The sequence below is a fragment of the Dioscorea cayenensis genome, chromosome 4 (assembly GCF_009730915.1).
Source record: "Dioscorea cayenensis subsp. rotundata cultivar TDr96_F1 chromosome 4, TDr96_F1_v2_PseudoChromosome.rev07_lg8_w22 25.fasta, whole genome shotgun sequence".
Classification (NCBI taxonomy): domain Eukaryota; kingdom Viridiplantae; phylum Streptophyta; class Magnoliopsida; order Dioscoreales; family Dioscoreaceae; genus Dioscorea; species Dioscorea cayenensis.
In genome coordinates, this window is record NC_052474.1 from 4,004,787 (window position 1) to 4,018,320 (window position 13,534).

The 13,534-nt window shown below is 31.6% G+C and overlaps 2 protein-coding genes across 2 annotated transcripts; both read right to left on the reverse strand.

Moving 5' to 3' along the window:
- Window positions 1-5,028: 5,028 nt before the first annotated feature.
- On the reverse strand, window positions 5,029-6,738 carry LOC120259511 (ycf20-like protein). The gene is made up of 2 exons (XM_039267124.1): window positions 6,387-6,738; window positions 5,029-5,819 (listed from the first exon to the last, which is right to left on the reverse strand). Exons 1-2 carry the CDS (start codon window positions 6,533-6,535, stop codon window positions 5,378-5,380), a joined length of 591 nt encoding a protein of 196 aa, XP_039123058.1. The 5' UTR covers window positions 6,536-6,738; the 3' UTR covers window positions 5,029-5,377.
- A 1,139-nt stretch (window positions 6,739-7,877) lies between these two features.
- LOC120259510 (pentatricopeptide repeat-containing protein At2g13600-like) lies at window positions 7,878-10,490 on the reverse strand. Its single transcript, XM_039267123.1, has one exon. It carries the CDS (start codon window positions 10,474-10,476, stop codon window positions 7,933-7,935), a length of 2,544 nt encoding a protein of 847 aa, XP_039123057.1. The 5' UTR covers window positions 10,477-10,490; the 3' UTR covers window positions 7,878-7,932.
- Window positions 10,491-13,534: the final 3,044 nt, after the last annotated feature.

A 13,534-nucleotide genomic window follows, 5' to 3' on the forward strand; every position in this document is an offset into this window, starting at 1 on the left:
GAGAGTAATATTTTTCCGGATATGGTGCTGGACGGTGGGATCTTTGCCATTAAGCGAGTTCATGTTTTTTTTTTATTTATAATTTTTAGTAAATCTCTATTTATAATAACTAAATAATTGTATTAAACTTACACTGATAATTTATTTAATGATTCAAATCTGCAAAACTTTTGATATTTAATAATAATATATATATATTCTAAAATCATGTTAATTTGTCACATATTTTTGTCAGCTTAAATTTTGTTTTTATTTAATTATTTGATATGAAAGACTTGATAATGAATATAATTAGAATTTTGAAAAAATAACATTATGGAATTAAAGGAACTTTTGGACGTTAAAAGGGAGGATATGAAATAAAATAAAATTGGAAGATAACATGAGTGTCCTGAAATGCATAATTAGGGTTTGAAAGGTTGTAAGCTGGTTGGGTGGACCTGATCAAAAAGCATGTGGCCATGTGGCTCACCTCAGACTCGCCTTCTTATAGGTTTTAATTTCACAAAAGAAACAACAAAGTTTTTAAGTATTTATGTTGAAAGATCCATTCTTGATTCACATGTTTTAAAAAATATATAAATAAATAAATAGAAGCTTTTGGTCCCTCCAATCTTATATCCATATAATCTCTATTTATTTATTTAAATTAATTTAATTTATTTAGTTATTGAAAAATGCTACATGCCTTTGTATAGTGAGAAGAAGCATATGCACAAGAGCAATAACAATGTGCCTATATGTCTTTTTGTGACCGACACTGAAATTCAATTATAAACTCACTCTTATAACGAAGACTCTTGACACTGTTGTGTTTTGTGTATTTCAAATCTGATTAATAAAAATTATGCAAACCAAACCTTACACAGCATGATCAATACCACTAAACCAAAAACTTTTTAGTTATTTAATTTTATCTGTAACATAGCATTATTATTAAAATTTTGAGCACTATTAAAAATATTATTTTATAAAGCATTGGCAGCTACTGAAATTAAAATAAATAAATAAATAAAGTATTATTATCATATTAAAATTTTTATAAACATATAAATGAACATCAATATATATATTGGTACAAAGCAAAGGGATTGAACTTTTTGTGTGAAAAATATAAATTAGAGTCCTCTCTAAGATGACGTGTGGTTATCTCCCTCTTGATCTCAGTTTCTTTCTATTTGAAGAGTAAACATATCCAATGAAGGACAAAGGAAGCATGGAAAAATGATTCATGCTGTCGCCACCTTCCTAAGTCCTTATATTATTAGTTTAATTCAAATATGTTTAATTTCGGAGTTTCTCATAAGATAAGATCATGTGCTTTACTAGTGTTATGTCTGTGCATGTTGCTCAAGACTTAAGTAACAACACAATACTCTGACAAAAATATTTGATTTAAATAAATGAACAAAGTGAGTACAGAGGGAGACACCAAATGTCATTTAAGTAGTCTCAGTGTTCTTTTCATGTTTAAAAAAAATTGTAATCTAATATTTTAATCACTATTAGTGGTTAAAATTAATTTATGTATTTTTACTATTTGAATTTTTATTTTAACATAGTTTTGGTTTATCCATGTTCTATATATATATATATATATATATTTTAAAAGCATAATAAAAAAATCTTTAAATCATTGCTTAAAAATCGCCTAATTTATATGTATATATTATATAAACTCCATAATATGACATAAGCATATAAAAAAAAATATTGATTATGTCGATATGATTTTACCAATTTAACATAAAGGAGAAAGAAAAAAAATATTTATAATTATGATATTTAAAAAAAACAATTTATTCATAAATTTATAAATATTTTTTTATAATACGAATAAACTATTCATTTCACTCATTATGAAAAAGAGAATTAATCTCTTGATCTCTTAGCAGGAAAAAAAAAGTTACCATTCTCTTGTTGCAAAGATGGTTCATTAGAAAAATTTAAATTTAAAAACTAACTACACAGTGATTTATCAAAAACATATAATTGATTGATTAATTCTCTGGTTTTGCTGGCCTCACACCTAAGTCTCATTTGGATTGTGCATAAGGACCACAAAGATAAACTTTTTGAGGAGCCATGATTCCCCATGATGGTGTCCAGACAGTTGTGCACACCACTTACCTTAAGACTCAAGAGATAAGAAGAACACTGTGGGAATCTTGACTTACAATAACCACCAATTAAAATCTTCATTTCACTAAACCCAAATATATATATATATATATATATATATTTTTCAGAAAACCCAAACACTGTCCTTTTCCAAATTCCCACTCCACTCCTAGAGTGTGTTTTGCTTCCCTTTCAGCACCACCTCCTCTCTTTCCAGAAATCATTAGTGCCCACCCAAGTGATTATTCTCTTCTTGCTAATCCAATCATCCCTGCTCCCATATCATTGACACTCTATTAAACAAAGTTTTCTAGTGTTCTCCTTTTTTTCTCTCTCTCATTCACCTCTCTTTCAATCTATATATCTTTCTTTCTTTCTAGGGAGTAGGGGCCCAAAACACTTGTAGCTACAAGCACAAGTGTTCCCATTATTCCTAGCATCAAGGCCTGAGAGTTTTGTCCCCTTCATAGCTCTAGAAGTGTACCCTTTCCATCATGCTCATGCTCCTCTATAACAAGGTCAAAGACATATATCCCAACTCTCCTTCTCTTTTATTTCTTCTTATTATTTTGTTTTTGTGATTTAACTCCAATTCTGATTAGGTTTTATATTTTATTATGTAAGAGGTAGTCTCACCTTGAATATATATATATATATATATATAATTTAGATTTAAATACATGTTATATTTTTTTAATCACAATAAAATTGTTTTATATAAAATAAGTAAAAAATAAATATCTTCCCAATAAGAGAGTAGTATTTCATTTCTCTCATAAATCAAAAGGTCAAATGTTTGAATTCTTTTCAATTCAAAAGTTGAAGGTTTGTAACTTGTTCATGTTTATTAAAAATAAATCAAAACAAACAATTTTTATATGAGTTACATTCAACCTTTATAAATAAAGTTCATTAGAGAATAAAACAATGAAGTAATACTTAAACATTAAAAAAATCAAAAATTTCTCACATACATTGAAGTAAATTTCTATTATATTTATTTTAAAAATAGATATATATAATTTGCTTGAGTCAATTAAATTAATAACAATAATAATATTTTTTATTTCACCTTTTTAATTAACTTTTCACTTGCCTTCTACTTTCATCTTCTTTGGTTTAGAGAATGTATTGAGGAACTTAGCTTCTAATACATGAGCATTTAACAATGATCATAAGGTGGTATGGTATGGATTTAAATATAACTAACACAGAAAAGGGATCACTTTTTATACCTTTTGTTTTCTCCTACTTGCATGTAGTTGATTTGCATGACCCACAAATATAATCACAAGATATTATCTCAAACAAACTTCAAAGATCAGTAATTGGTAGCCTAATTAATTTGAATTATTGCTCCTATCAAACTCTTGCATGAGAGATCAAAGCACAATTAATGAACCATTTGGTATTATTATTTCCAAATATCTTTCAAATCATTCTTAAAAAAAAGATAAGTTATTTTATTCCCATTATTCCCATAATCTTTTTATTCATTCATGTGAACAATACAAATGACATTACCAAGATTTTTGAGATGACATAAAGTTAAAATTGATGAATTATCTAAAACACAACATTTGAGACACAAAATTGATACATTAGTAGGTAAGACATATTTCAACATAAGTAGGAAAGAGATGAAGAAATAATGAAAAATAAACAAACAAATAAATAAATGAGAGAGAACAAAACACCAGCTGTTGATAGGAAAAAAGGTGTCCCTAAAATTGCCAACATTGAGGATCATGAATTTGTCTCCTCAGGACTCAAGAAGAGACTTCCTTTCATCATTCCAATTCACTCAATTCACAAAAACTTAAAAATGGCATCATAAATACTCCTTCAATTCCTCTGCAGAGCAGAAGCACAGTGTACTCCAAACTTTACTCTCTTTTTCAGCATCAAATTAGAAGTTCTTCTTTAATGTACTCTTGCATTGATTAATTTATAAAAAAAAAAAAAAAATTGTTCCCATAATGGTTTTATATGACTTAAAGTTGGATTTTACCAAACTAAAACTCTAAAGACAGATATGTTTTGATGTGCAAATCTTTGAATTGATAATAACAGAAAAAACAAGTAATGAATTAGCTGGCTGCCATGCAGATATACTAATTAAAATGACTACTGTGCTGTGCATGTTAGATATCAACTAATATAATCTAATAACATACATGTTATGATGTAAAGTGGGGACATAAAAAGAAGAAAGGGAACATTAGTGCATAATTCCATGCAATAAATTTGGTGCAGTTTGCACCCTCCAATATGAATAAAATTATGGTGAAGTTTGGAGCTGGAATGCAGCAGGTGATTGCTTAGTCTATGAAGTCCATAATGTATGGTATGAATAATGATAATAATAGCAAGGGAGAAATGTGGGGAAGCTCTCATGTTGTCCTTAGAGAAGCTCCATTTTAGTTTGCAAAGCCCCCACAAAATAATCACTTGTTTTTTGACCTGCTCCCTGTTTTTGATGAAAGATGATGAAACTAAAAACAGCTGTGCTCATTGCTCATATATTCACATACATTAGTGCCTGCCCACAATTACTCATGCATGAGATCATTACCTTTCATACATCACACTGGATCATAGTCATGGATGCCAAGATGCTGTTTCTTAGTTTTCTTTTTTTGTTTTTTCTTTCTTATCGTTTTTATTTTTTCTTCGAAAAAATACAAATGTTTGCATGCATGAATCTGGGTTTTCAGCAGGCAATTATGAGGGTTTAAAGGGTTTAAAAGACACAATGCTTTTTGAAAATTATCAAAACTGGTGAAATTTTTTAGCACAGAGAAAAAAATACAGGCCAAATATGCCTGATCTAGATGGTTGAACTTTTGTACTTTTTCTGAGGAATTTGAAGTAACATTCACTCAATCAGAAAGAATCATGCACAAACATTTCATCCATTTTCTGCAATTAACAATGAACTTACACAGGTACAATTTGACATCCATACTCTGGTCATCTGGTGTATAACAAGTGAGCCAAAAAGAACTCTGATTTTACAAAATGAACCATTTATGCATACAATATTTCTCACACACATTCACGAAGAAACCAAAACTGGTCATCGCCACCATCTGCTGTCTGCTTCGAGCTCAAATGAGAAATCTGACTGCTTCGAGCTCAAATGAAAAATCTGACGAAAACTTAATTGTTCACCATATTGCCGTATTTGCAAGATCATTTTTAATGAATCTGAATTCTAAACTCTGAAGGCGAGGAAGCATTATGTGTGTAGTCCTCAACTACCTAGTTTAAAGGCATCAACAAAGAGTCCTAAGCAAACGCCGGCTTTCCAGTAGTTCACCATCACCACCAATGACTGCAATCTACCTACGGGCATTCTTGAGGTCCTTCTATACATCAGCATGCCAATTCCCTCAATGGCAGCCACCACAACACCAGCAACCAACACATCCCAGTCTCCAGTCTGGCCGAGAATTGTGGCCAGAGCATTAGCTGTGTAAAAACCCAAAAGCAGAAGAAATATTTTCATGGGGAAGTTCTTCCTAGCAGCATTAAGCTTTTGCAAAAGCTGTGCTGCAGCAGCACGAACTATTATGCCCAACCTTGTTCTGCCAAGGCCGGCATTATCTCCATTGAGCTCGTCTTGACCACCATTATTTGAAGGTTCACCGGTGTCCAATGCAAAGGCTCGCCATTTCCGTCTTCTGAGTTGATATCTAAACAAGACCAATAGTAAGCTGTGTTAGCTGCAGCAAATATACCTATCTTTCCAAACCTGATACACTACTTCTCTAAATTTTTTGCCGAAAGTTTAGTCATTTCTCACAATGCTCCCACAACTAAACAAGAAAGCTTACAGGCAGGATTAAACTTCACTAAAATTAGTAATTCTTTGAGAAACATCATCAAAAGAGAATTTAAGATCAGAAATTGGAGTTCCTATATATTGAGTAATGGAACAATGCATTCTCCACCATGTCTTCAAAAATTCAAAAACAAACAAATTCAAGCACACTATCACAGACTAACTCTTGTATAATTGATTTCTAAAACCTCAGTTTAATGCACAATCTCCCTAGCAAACAACAAATTGCACCAAAACTGCTCAAATTGTGATTGAATCTCTCCTTTCAAGACTGAGCATAATGACATTAACTAAACCAAAACCAATAAATTTTTTTACTTCATTAACTACCAAATCAATCATCTCAAATCAAATCATGTTACGAACGACACCAGGCGAAGAACAATAACAAGAATGAGTGCACGGATGAGATATATACCTCATTTCCGGCAAAAATGCGGGCTTTGAGTGAAGCTCAGTTGTTCTTCTCCACAAAGAAACCTGATGGTGATGATGATGATGATGCATCTCAAAGCATCTACTTTCCACCATGAAAATCAACGCTGGTTGCAAGATGATAAACCCCATGAAACTCAATCTTCAAATCATAAAAACTCCACAAAAAATTACAAATAAAAAGGAACAAAAGGATTGAAAAGAAGGAAAAGCCCCAATTAAAATAATCAATCAAGACTAAATCTAAAAAAATTCGCTGAAACTAGGGATTGGACAGGAGGAAGAGCAGAAGGGAGCTGGTGATTGTCATCGAGGGGAGCCATTCGAGTTTTTTAATTCTTAGCCCCCTGAAAAGTTCAAAAATTATTCAAGTATTTTGTTTTTTTGGATAATTTTTGGGGTAACAACTAATTTCAAATTTTCTTTAAACACGAAGTGATTTTTAATTAGTATTTTTTTAAGTTTTTTTTTTTCGTATTTATTGTGCTACAGTTCACACATTGGTTACCTGTAAGTAGCTGTAATATAAGTAGTTTTACATATAATTGACTGTTTGGTTTGCTGTAAAAGTTTCACTTACATGTAAATGAACTTACATCTCACCCACTTTTACAACATTTTAACTTACAGTAAAATTTACTGTAAGTTGAAATACAATAAAATAAGTGGTATTCACTCACTATTATATTCAATTAAAAAAATATTTAATAAAGTAAATTATCTTTAAATTTAATTATAAAAATACTTTTAAATAATAAATTTAAATAAATATTAAATATTTATATGATTGAAAAATTTTATGACAAAAATATTTTTTTATTGAAAATATTATATTGTTTTAAAAATAATTATAAAAATATTTTTAAGTAATAAAATTAAATAAATATTAAATATTTTAAAATTTATTAAATTAATTAATTATTTTTATTTAACTTAATTTTAATGAAGAGTATTAAATAATAATAATAATAATAATAATAATAATAATAATAATAATAATAATAGGTAATGGGGTAATCTCACCAACTCACTTACATAGTAATTATATCTTTAAACTTACATCAAACCAAACAAATAAAAAGTAAATACATCATTCTTAGTTACAGCAAACAAAACAGCAATGATGTAAGTTAAAATACAACATTTTTATTTATACTGTAATTTCACTTATATGTAATTTTAGTTACAGACAACCAAACAGCCCCGTGGATTGTTTGTATTTCAATTTTGTAACTCTTTCATTTTTTTTAATGAATGAGATTTATTTATTTATTTATTAAATAGCATTTTTCCCGAGCAAACATATTTTGATACTATTATTTTTCCAAAAAGCTATTCTGTGAGGTTATGTAAATTTTCTTTTATTCAATAGCCGATAGATAAATATGTTTATATATATATATGTGTGTGTGTTTTGTGTGTGTATATATATATATATTAATTTAAATTCATTATTTTAGTCCAATAATTTAGAAACCGGATTATCACTAGTGAACACTCTTCTGTACAGTTGATAATTAATCAAAGAACTACATTACAAGCACATCATCTTGCATTCTCATATGTGAATTCAATCTCTTCACTGTGGCATATATTTCATCTGCTTGTTTGTGACATGCATCACCTGCAAGAAATACATGAACTTGTCCCTTGTTCTCTATCCAACTACAACCCGGGCTCTTGTTCATTGCCTTTTCTTTGACAATCTGTCTTGTTTTAGCTAAATCATCCCGTCTCCGAACAATGCCATACAAATTTGATAACAAAACATAATTGGAAATATTGTTTTCATCCAACTTGATCAACCTTTTTGCTGCAATCTCTCCTAACCTGACATTGCGATGAATCACACATCCACCTAGCAATGCACTCCAAGCAACAACATCAGGCTGCATTGGCATTTTACAAATTAGATCATATGCTTCACTAAGCTGACCAGATCGGCTCAGGAGATCGATCATGCAAGTATAATGCTGTAATTCTGGTTCTATACCATATCCTGTCATCATGTTAAAGTATCGATGGCCATCTTCAATCGAACCATTGTGAACGCAGGATGATAATACAGAAATGAACGTGATTGCATCCGGTGTGGAACCATCTGCAAGCATTTGATGGAAGAGAGCAAGACCATTGTGCCCAAGACCATGCATTGCATATCCTGAAAGCATGGTATTGAAAGAGACCAAATTGTGATGTGATATCCTATCGAAGGCATACTTCGCTAGTCTAATATTCCCGCATTTGGCATACATGTCCACAAGAGCTGCACCAACATGCACATGGCTGTCATAACCAAATCTGATTGAGTATGCATGACTTTGTTTCCCTCTTTCAATGGAAATCAACCTTGAGCAAATGGTTAATATCATTCCGACAGTAAATACATCAGGCTTTGTTTCTGAAGTTTGCATTTCAGAAAACATCTTCAATGCAAATTCATTTTCACCATTATCCATCAATCCTGCTACAATCCCATTCCAAGTGTAGATATTAGGCTCAAACCCCTCTTTACGCATTAGAGAAAGCGATTCTTGTATTCTGTTCACTTGATTTGCATGGGCATAACCAGAAATCAATATGTTCCATGTCACAGTATTTGTGTCAGCTGTGTCGTAGAAAACCACCTCTGCTGCCTCCAATTCATGGCATCTAAAGTACATCTCCATTAGTGCACAGCTTATGAAGTTATTTGAATATAAACCCCTTCGAATCGCATGCCCATGGATCTCCTTACCCGGCCTTAGCGCAGTCAAGGCTGCACAAGCACTTGCAGTGCTTCCTAAGGTGAAGGAATCAGCTTCAATACCGTCATCAAATTGCATGACTCTAAACATCTCAAGTGCTTCGCTGAATTTTTCATTATCACAATATCCTGAAATCAATGAGCTCCATGAAATCGTGTCCCTTTTTACTCCGTCAAGCTCCATACATTCAAAGAGCTCCTTGGCCCTGCCCAATTCATTGTTCTCACAATAACCAACAATCATCGTATTGTAGGAAACTAGATTTCTTGCTGAGAATCTTAAGAAGATCTCTCGAGCACTTCTCATATCATTGCAGCGACGGTAAACATCAATCAACCCATTGACAGCAAAAGGATTGGAAATCATTCCATGCCTCATTACATAAACATGAATCTCCTTCCCCAGTTCAAGTGCTTCCAATCTCGCACAAACTGGCAGAATGCTGGCCAAAGTCTGAGCGTTCGGCTTCACATCAGACTCCACCATTCGATATAACAGCTCAAGTGCCTCTTCATCATAACCACTCTGAGCAAATCCTCCGATAGCTGCACTCCAAGAAACAAGATTGGGCTTCAGTTTATCCACCAACTCCATACTAATCAAATACTCCAATGCGTCAAAAACCATCCCATTTGCCGCACAACCACTGATAACTGAATTCCACGAAACACAGTCCCTTTCAGACATCCCATCAAAAACCTTCATAGCATCACCCTGAACTCCACACTTTCCATACATGTCAATCAACGCATTGCCCACATACACATTCGATAAAAACCCGCATTTTGCAACAAAACCATGTAATTCTCTCCCCAATCCTAACACACGAAGGCCTGCACAAGCCTTCAAAACGACAGGAAACACAAAGAACTCCAAACCAACACAATTCATCAACAGTTCTATAAACAGCAGAAGAGCCTTCTTTAAAACCCCACGCTCAACACAGACACTGAGAATCGCTGTCCAAGTATAAACATTTCTCAGAGGCATTCTATCAAACAGTAGACAGGCATCATCAAAACCACCACACTTGCCATACATGAGCACCAACTTGGTGCCGAGGAACTCATGGTGATTGGAGAAGTCATGCTTGAGGGCATGTGCATGGATTTGCCTGCCAAGATGGAGGCAGTTGCAGGATTGGAGAGCAGAGGCATAGTGAGCTGAGGTTGGTGGTGAGTGTTGGAGCAATGCATAAAGGTGTTCGACGTTTTGCGTCTGTGAAGGAGGTGACGCTGTTGAACAGTGAAGACGGGAATGTTTACTTGGAGTTGGAATGAGAGGGGATACACAAGCAACAGCAGCAGCATAACAAGAGGTGATCATTTTTCAGTAGTGTGTTTTCACTACTCCATTTTGTTTTCAAAATATTTGTTTTTAATTTTTAATTTTTAATTTTATGTGTAATTGTAAATTTATTTATTTATTTTGAAAAAAAAACAAGTATATTGGACTGAAGGAAGAAACACTTGAAAAAAAGAAAATGTTTGGAAGGATAAGATCTTAACCCTTGCGAATCTTGAAAGCAGACACTGTAATAGACTTCTGACAGTAACATGTGTGATGTGTCACGTTGATATTGAATCAGTTGATTATTTGTTTCTTCACTATTCGTTCGCAAAGGGTGTGAGATTTTTTTGGAAGACTGCTTTGCCGGCCTGCTCTTTTGAAGATGATGAGTACTATCTGGTGTTCTTGGAGATGGAACATGAGTCCGACGGCTAGGGTGGTTACGGACATAGTGATCAAGGCGCTTGTTTGGCATATTTGGCTGGCTAGGAATGATAGAATTTTTAATGCTAAAACTCTTCCTGTTCATTGCATTATCCCGAATATTGCTCGTATGATTTTATCGTGTCTCGATGCGCTTGCAGATAACGTCAAAGGGAAGCTGGAAGACTCTATTTCTATGGTTCGGCGTAGTCTCGAATTCTTGGGGCCACGGAGACAGCTGCCACTGGGTAGTGCCACTGCCGAGGAGGCACCGGACCCGACCACGGGCTAGTCTGTCAAGTCTGAATGTAGGCTCGAGGAAGCCTGTGTTGTTTTCCTCTGGTGATTTTTGTTGTATCTCGTCTGTATCACCTCTTGTGGTGTGTGTGTGGGGGGGGGTTATTTTGTGGGTTTGTTGTGTTGGGTGTTCTCGTGTATTTGTGTTCATCTTGATTTAAATGATTTATCTACTTTTTAAAAAAATGTATATAAATTACTAGCTACCTGAATGATTAGGAGTCCAAACAAAACAAAATTGAAAAGAGAAAAAATAAATAAAGAGGCTATTGGCTAAAATAGCATGGGTATTTTATTTTTTTTTTTAAATATTTCTATAAAAAATAAAATCTCTAAGGAAAGTCATAAAAAAAATTAACTTGAAAAATGTTAAGGTTCTTTTTTGTCCTTAAAGTAATATGGGAAAAAAAAAATTATATCCTCGCTCCTAAATAATTGGAATCAACTGTTTATTATTGTTGTTGAAATGTTCAAAATATCAAAATGGTCTCTCTATTTTGCGTTTTTCACCCTTTTAATCTCTCTAATATAAAATATGTCTTTTTGATCCTCGTATTTGCACATTTTTGTTTTTTTTTTCTCTCCAATTGAAGTACTAAAAAAACAGATTTTACATGAAAATGCGTAAATATGATGACAAAAATGATGGATTTTATATTAAAAAAATTAAAAATATGGAAAATACAAAATAGAGGGACCAATTTTGATATTTACGTGTTGCTGAAATGGATGCTAGAAAAACTAATCTACCTAGAAATCAAGTAACTTTGGCAACAATAAGACATAAAGTGAAATCGAGAGAATTAAAGCTATGTTTAACTTTAGCCACTGAGCTTGATGTATGGCCAGATATTTAAAATCTCAAAACTATCCTTTGATAAGAAATACTCTCTGTTTTTTAAACTTATATAGGGGATTGGTCACGCAAATATTTACATTAAATTCCACTATATTATATATACATATATATAAATATACAAAGAATTAGCTACGTATGTTATTCTCATAATAGGACATTATTATTTTATTCCATTTTTTATTTAAAAATTGAGGAATTAAATCTTACCTGTTTATCCACAATTATATAAAAAAAAAAAACAGCTGCTCATGTATATTGATTTTTTTCTTTTCCTATTAATTTTTCTTTTTTCCAAAGATTTTCACTGTTTTATCTTTTTCGTATGCAGTTAAATTCCTTTATTCTCACCGACACACACACTAGAAACCAGTATCTTAACTAGGTTCATTGTATCCTACTTTTTAAGAAAGACCATAATTTTTTTTAAAATTAGAGGGTGCGGCGGTTTATTAATAAAACAACTGAAAAAGAAAAAAAAAATCAATATATTTCATATTTAACACTAACAAAACAAAAACATCAACATCAATATGAGAGAGTGATAGGCTGGGAAACAGAAGAGAAGAAACCATTATTTAATATTTAGGTATCTCTTATTTGTGTGGTCACATATTGGATTAAAACCATACTACTTCAAATCACCAACGCGAGTACTGTCCTCTTGTTTTTTTCTTTTTTTTTATAAGTTTTATAGAAAGTCCACGGTACTATATATAAATATATAGATATAAATATTGCCAACTTTGTTTGACCATATTGCAGAACATATGCAAGGTACTAATAATAATCCTTACAGCTGTCTGATTTTCGTAAATGTTCAATAAATGTTTATACTTATAATTGTCTTTTTGTTTTTCCACAAATCAAGCCAATATTTATAATTTAAAAAATTCCCTTACTTCATCTTTCTCTTTTTTTTTTCTCTCTTAACTATTTGTTTTTATGTTTTTATTCTTTCTCCCCGTATTTAAGTTTTTTTCTTTATTTTTATTCATGTTTTTTTTATATTATATTTATTATGGAATTTTATTGATAATGTTTATTCTTTTCTTATGACTTAAGTTTGATAGTGAGACAAGAAAAATAAACTCCAACTAATCAGATAATGAGAGAATATTAATAAATAAAAAATAAATATAAACCAGTTGATAAATGAAGTAGACTAAACAAACAATGATTCTAATTTATCAAAAAATATTAACATGTAATAAAAAGTATATGAGCAAAACCTTTTTAAGATTCAAAACTGTAAAATTATACAAGTGAAAAAAATATAAAAAATTAATTCTAAATAAATTATATTAATACTCTGATAGTTAAGATATTAAGATTTCAATACCTCTGACAATTTACAGATTCCAAAATATATATAAAAAATGATTTTAAATAAATTATATATTGAATAGCTTGGTTAAAATGTTTTGTTTCAACTTGCAATTATATGATGGTCAACTTTATATCACAATAAGCATCCCTCATATACACTTGATGTGCACCTGTGATAACCAATTAACA

Excerpts from the sequence above, each read along its gene's own strand:
- LOC120259510 (XM_039267123.1), bottom strand. The coding sequence starts at position 10,476 with ATGATCACCTCTTGTTATGCTGCTGCTGTTGCTTGTGTATCCCCTCTC.
- LOC120259511 (XM_039267124.1), bottom strand. The coding sequence starts at position 6,535 with ATGGGGTTTATCATCTTGCAACCAGCGTTGATTTTCATGGTGGAAAGT. Across the intron at positions 5,820-6,386 it reads GCATTTTTGCCGGAAATGAG|ATATCAACTCAGAAGACGGA; the intron begins GTATATATCTCA and ends GGTCTTGTTTAG.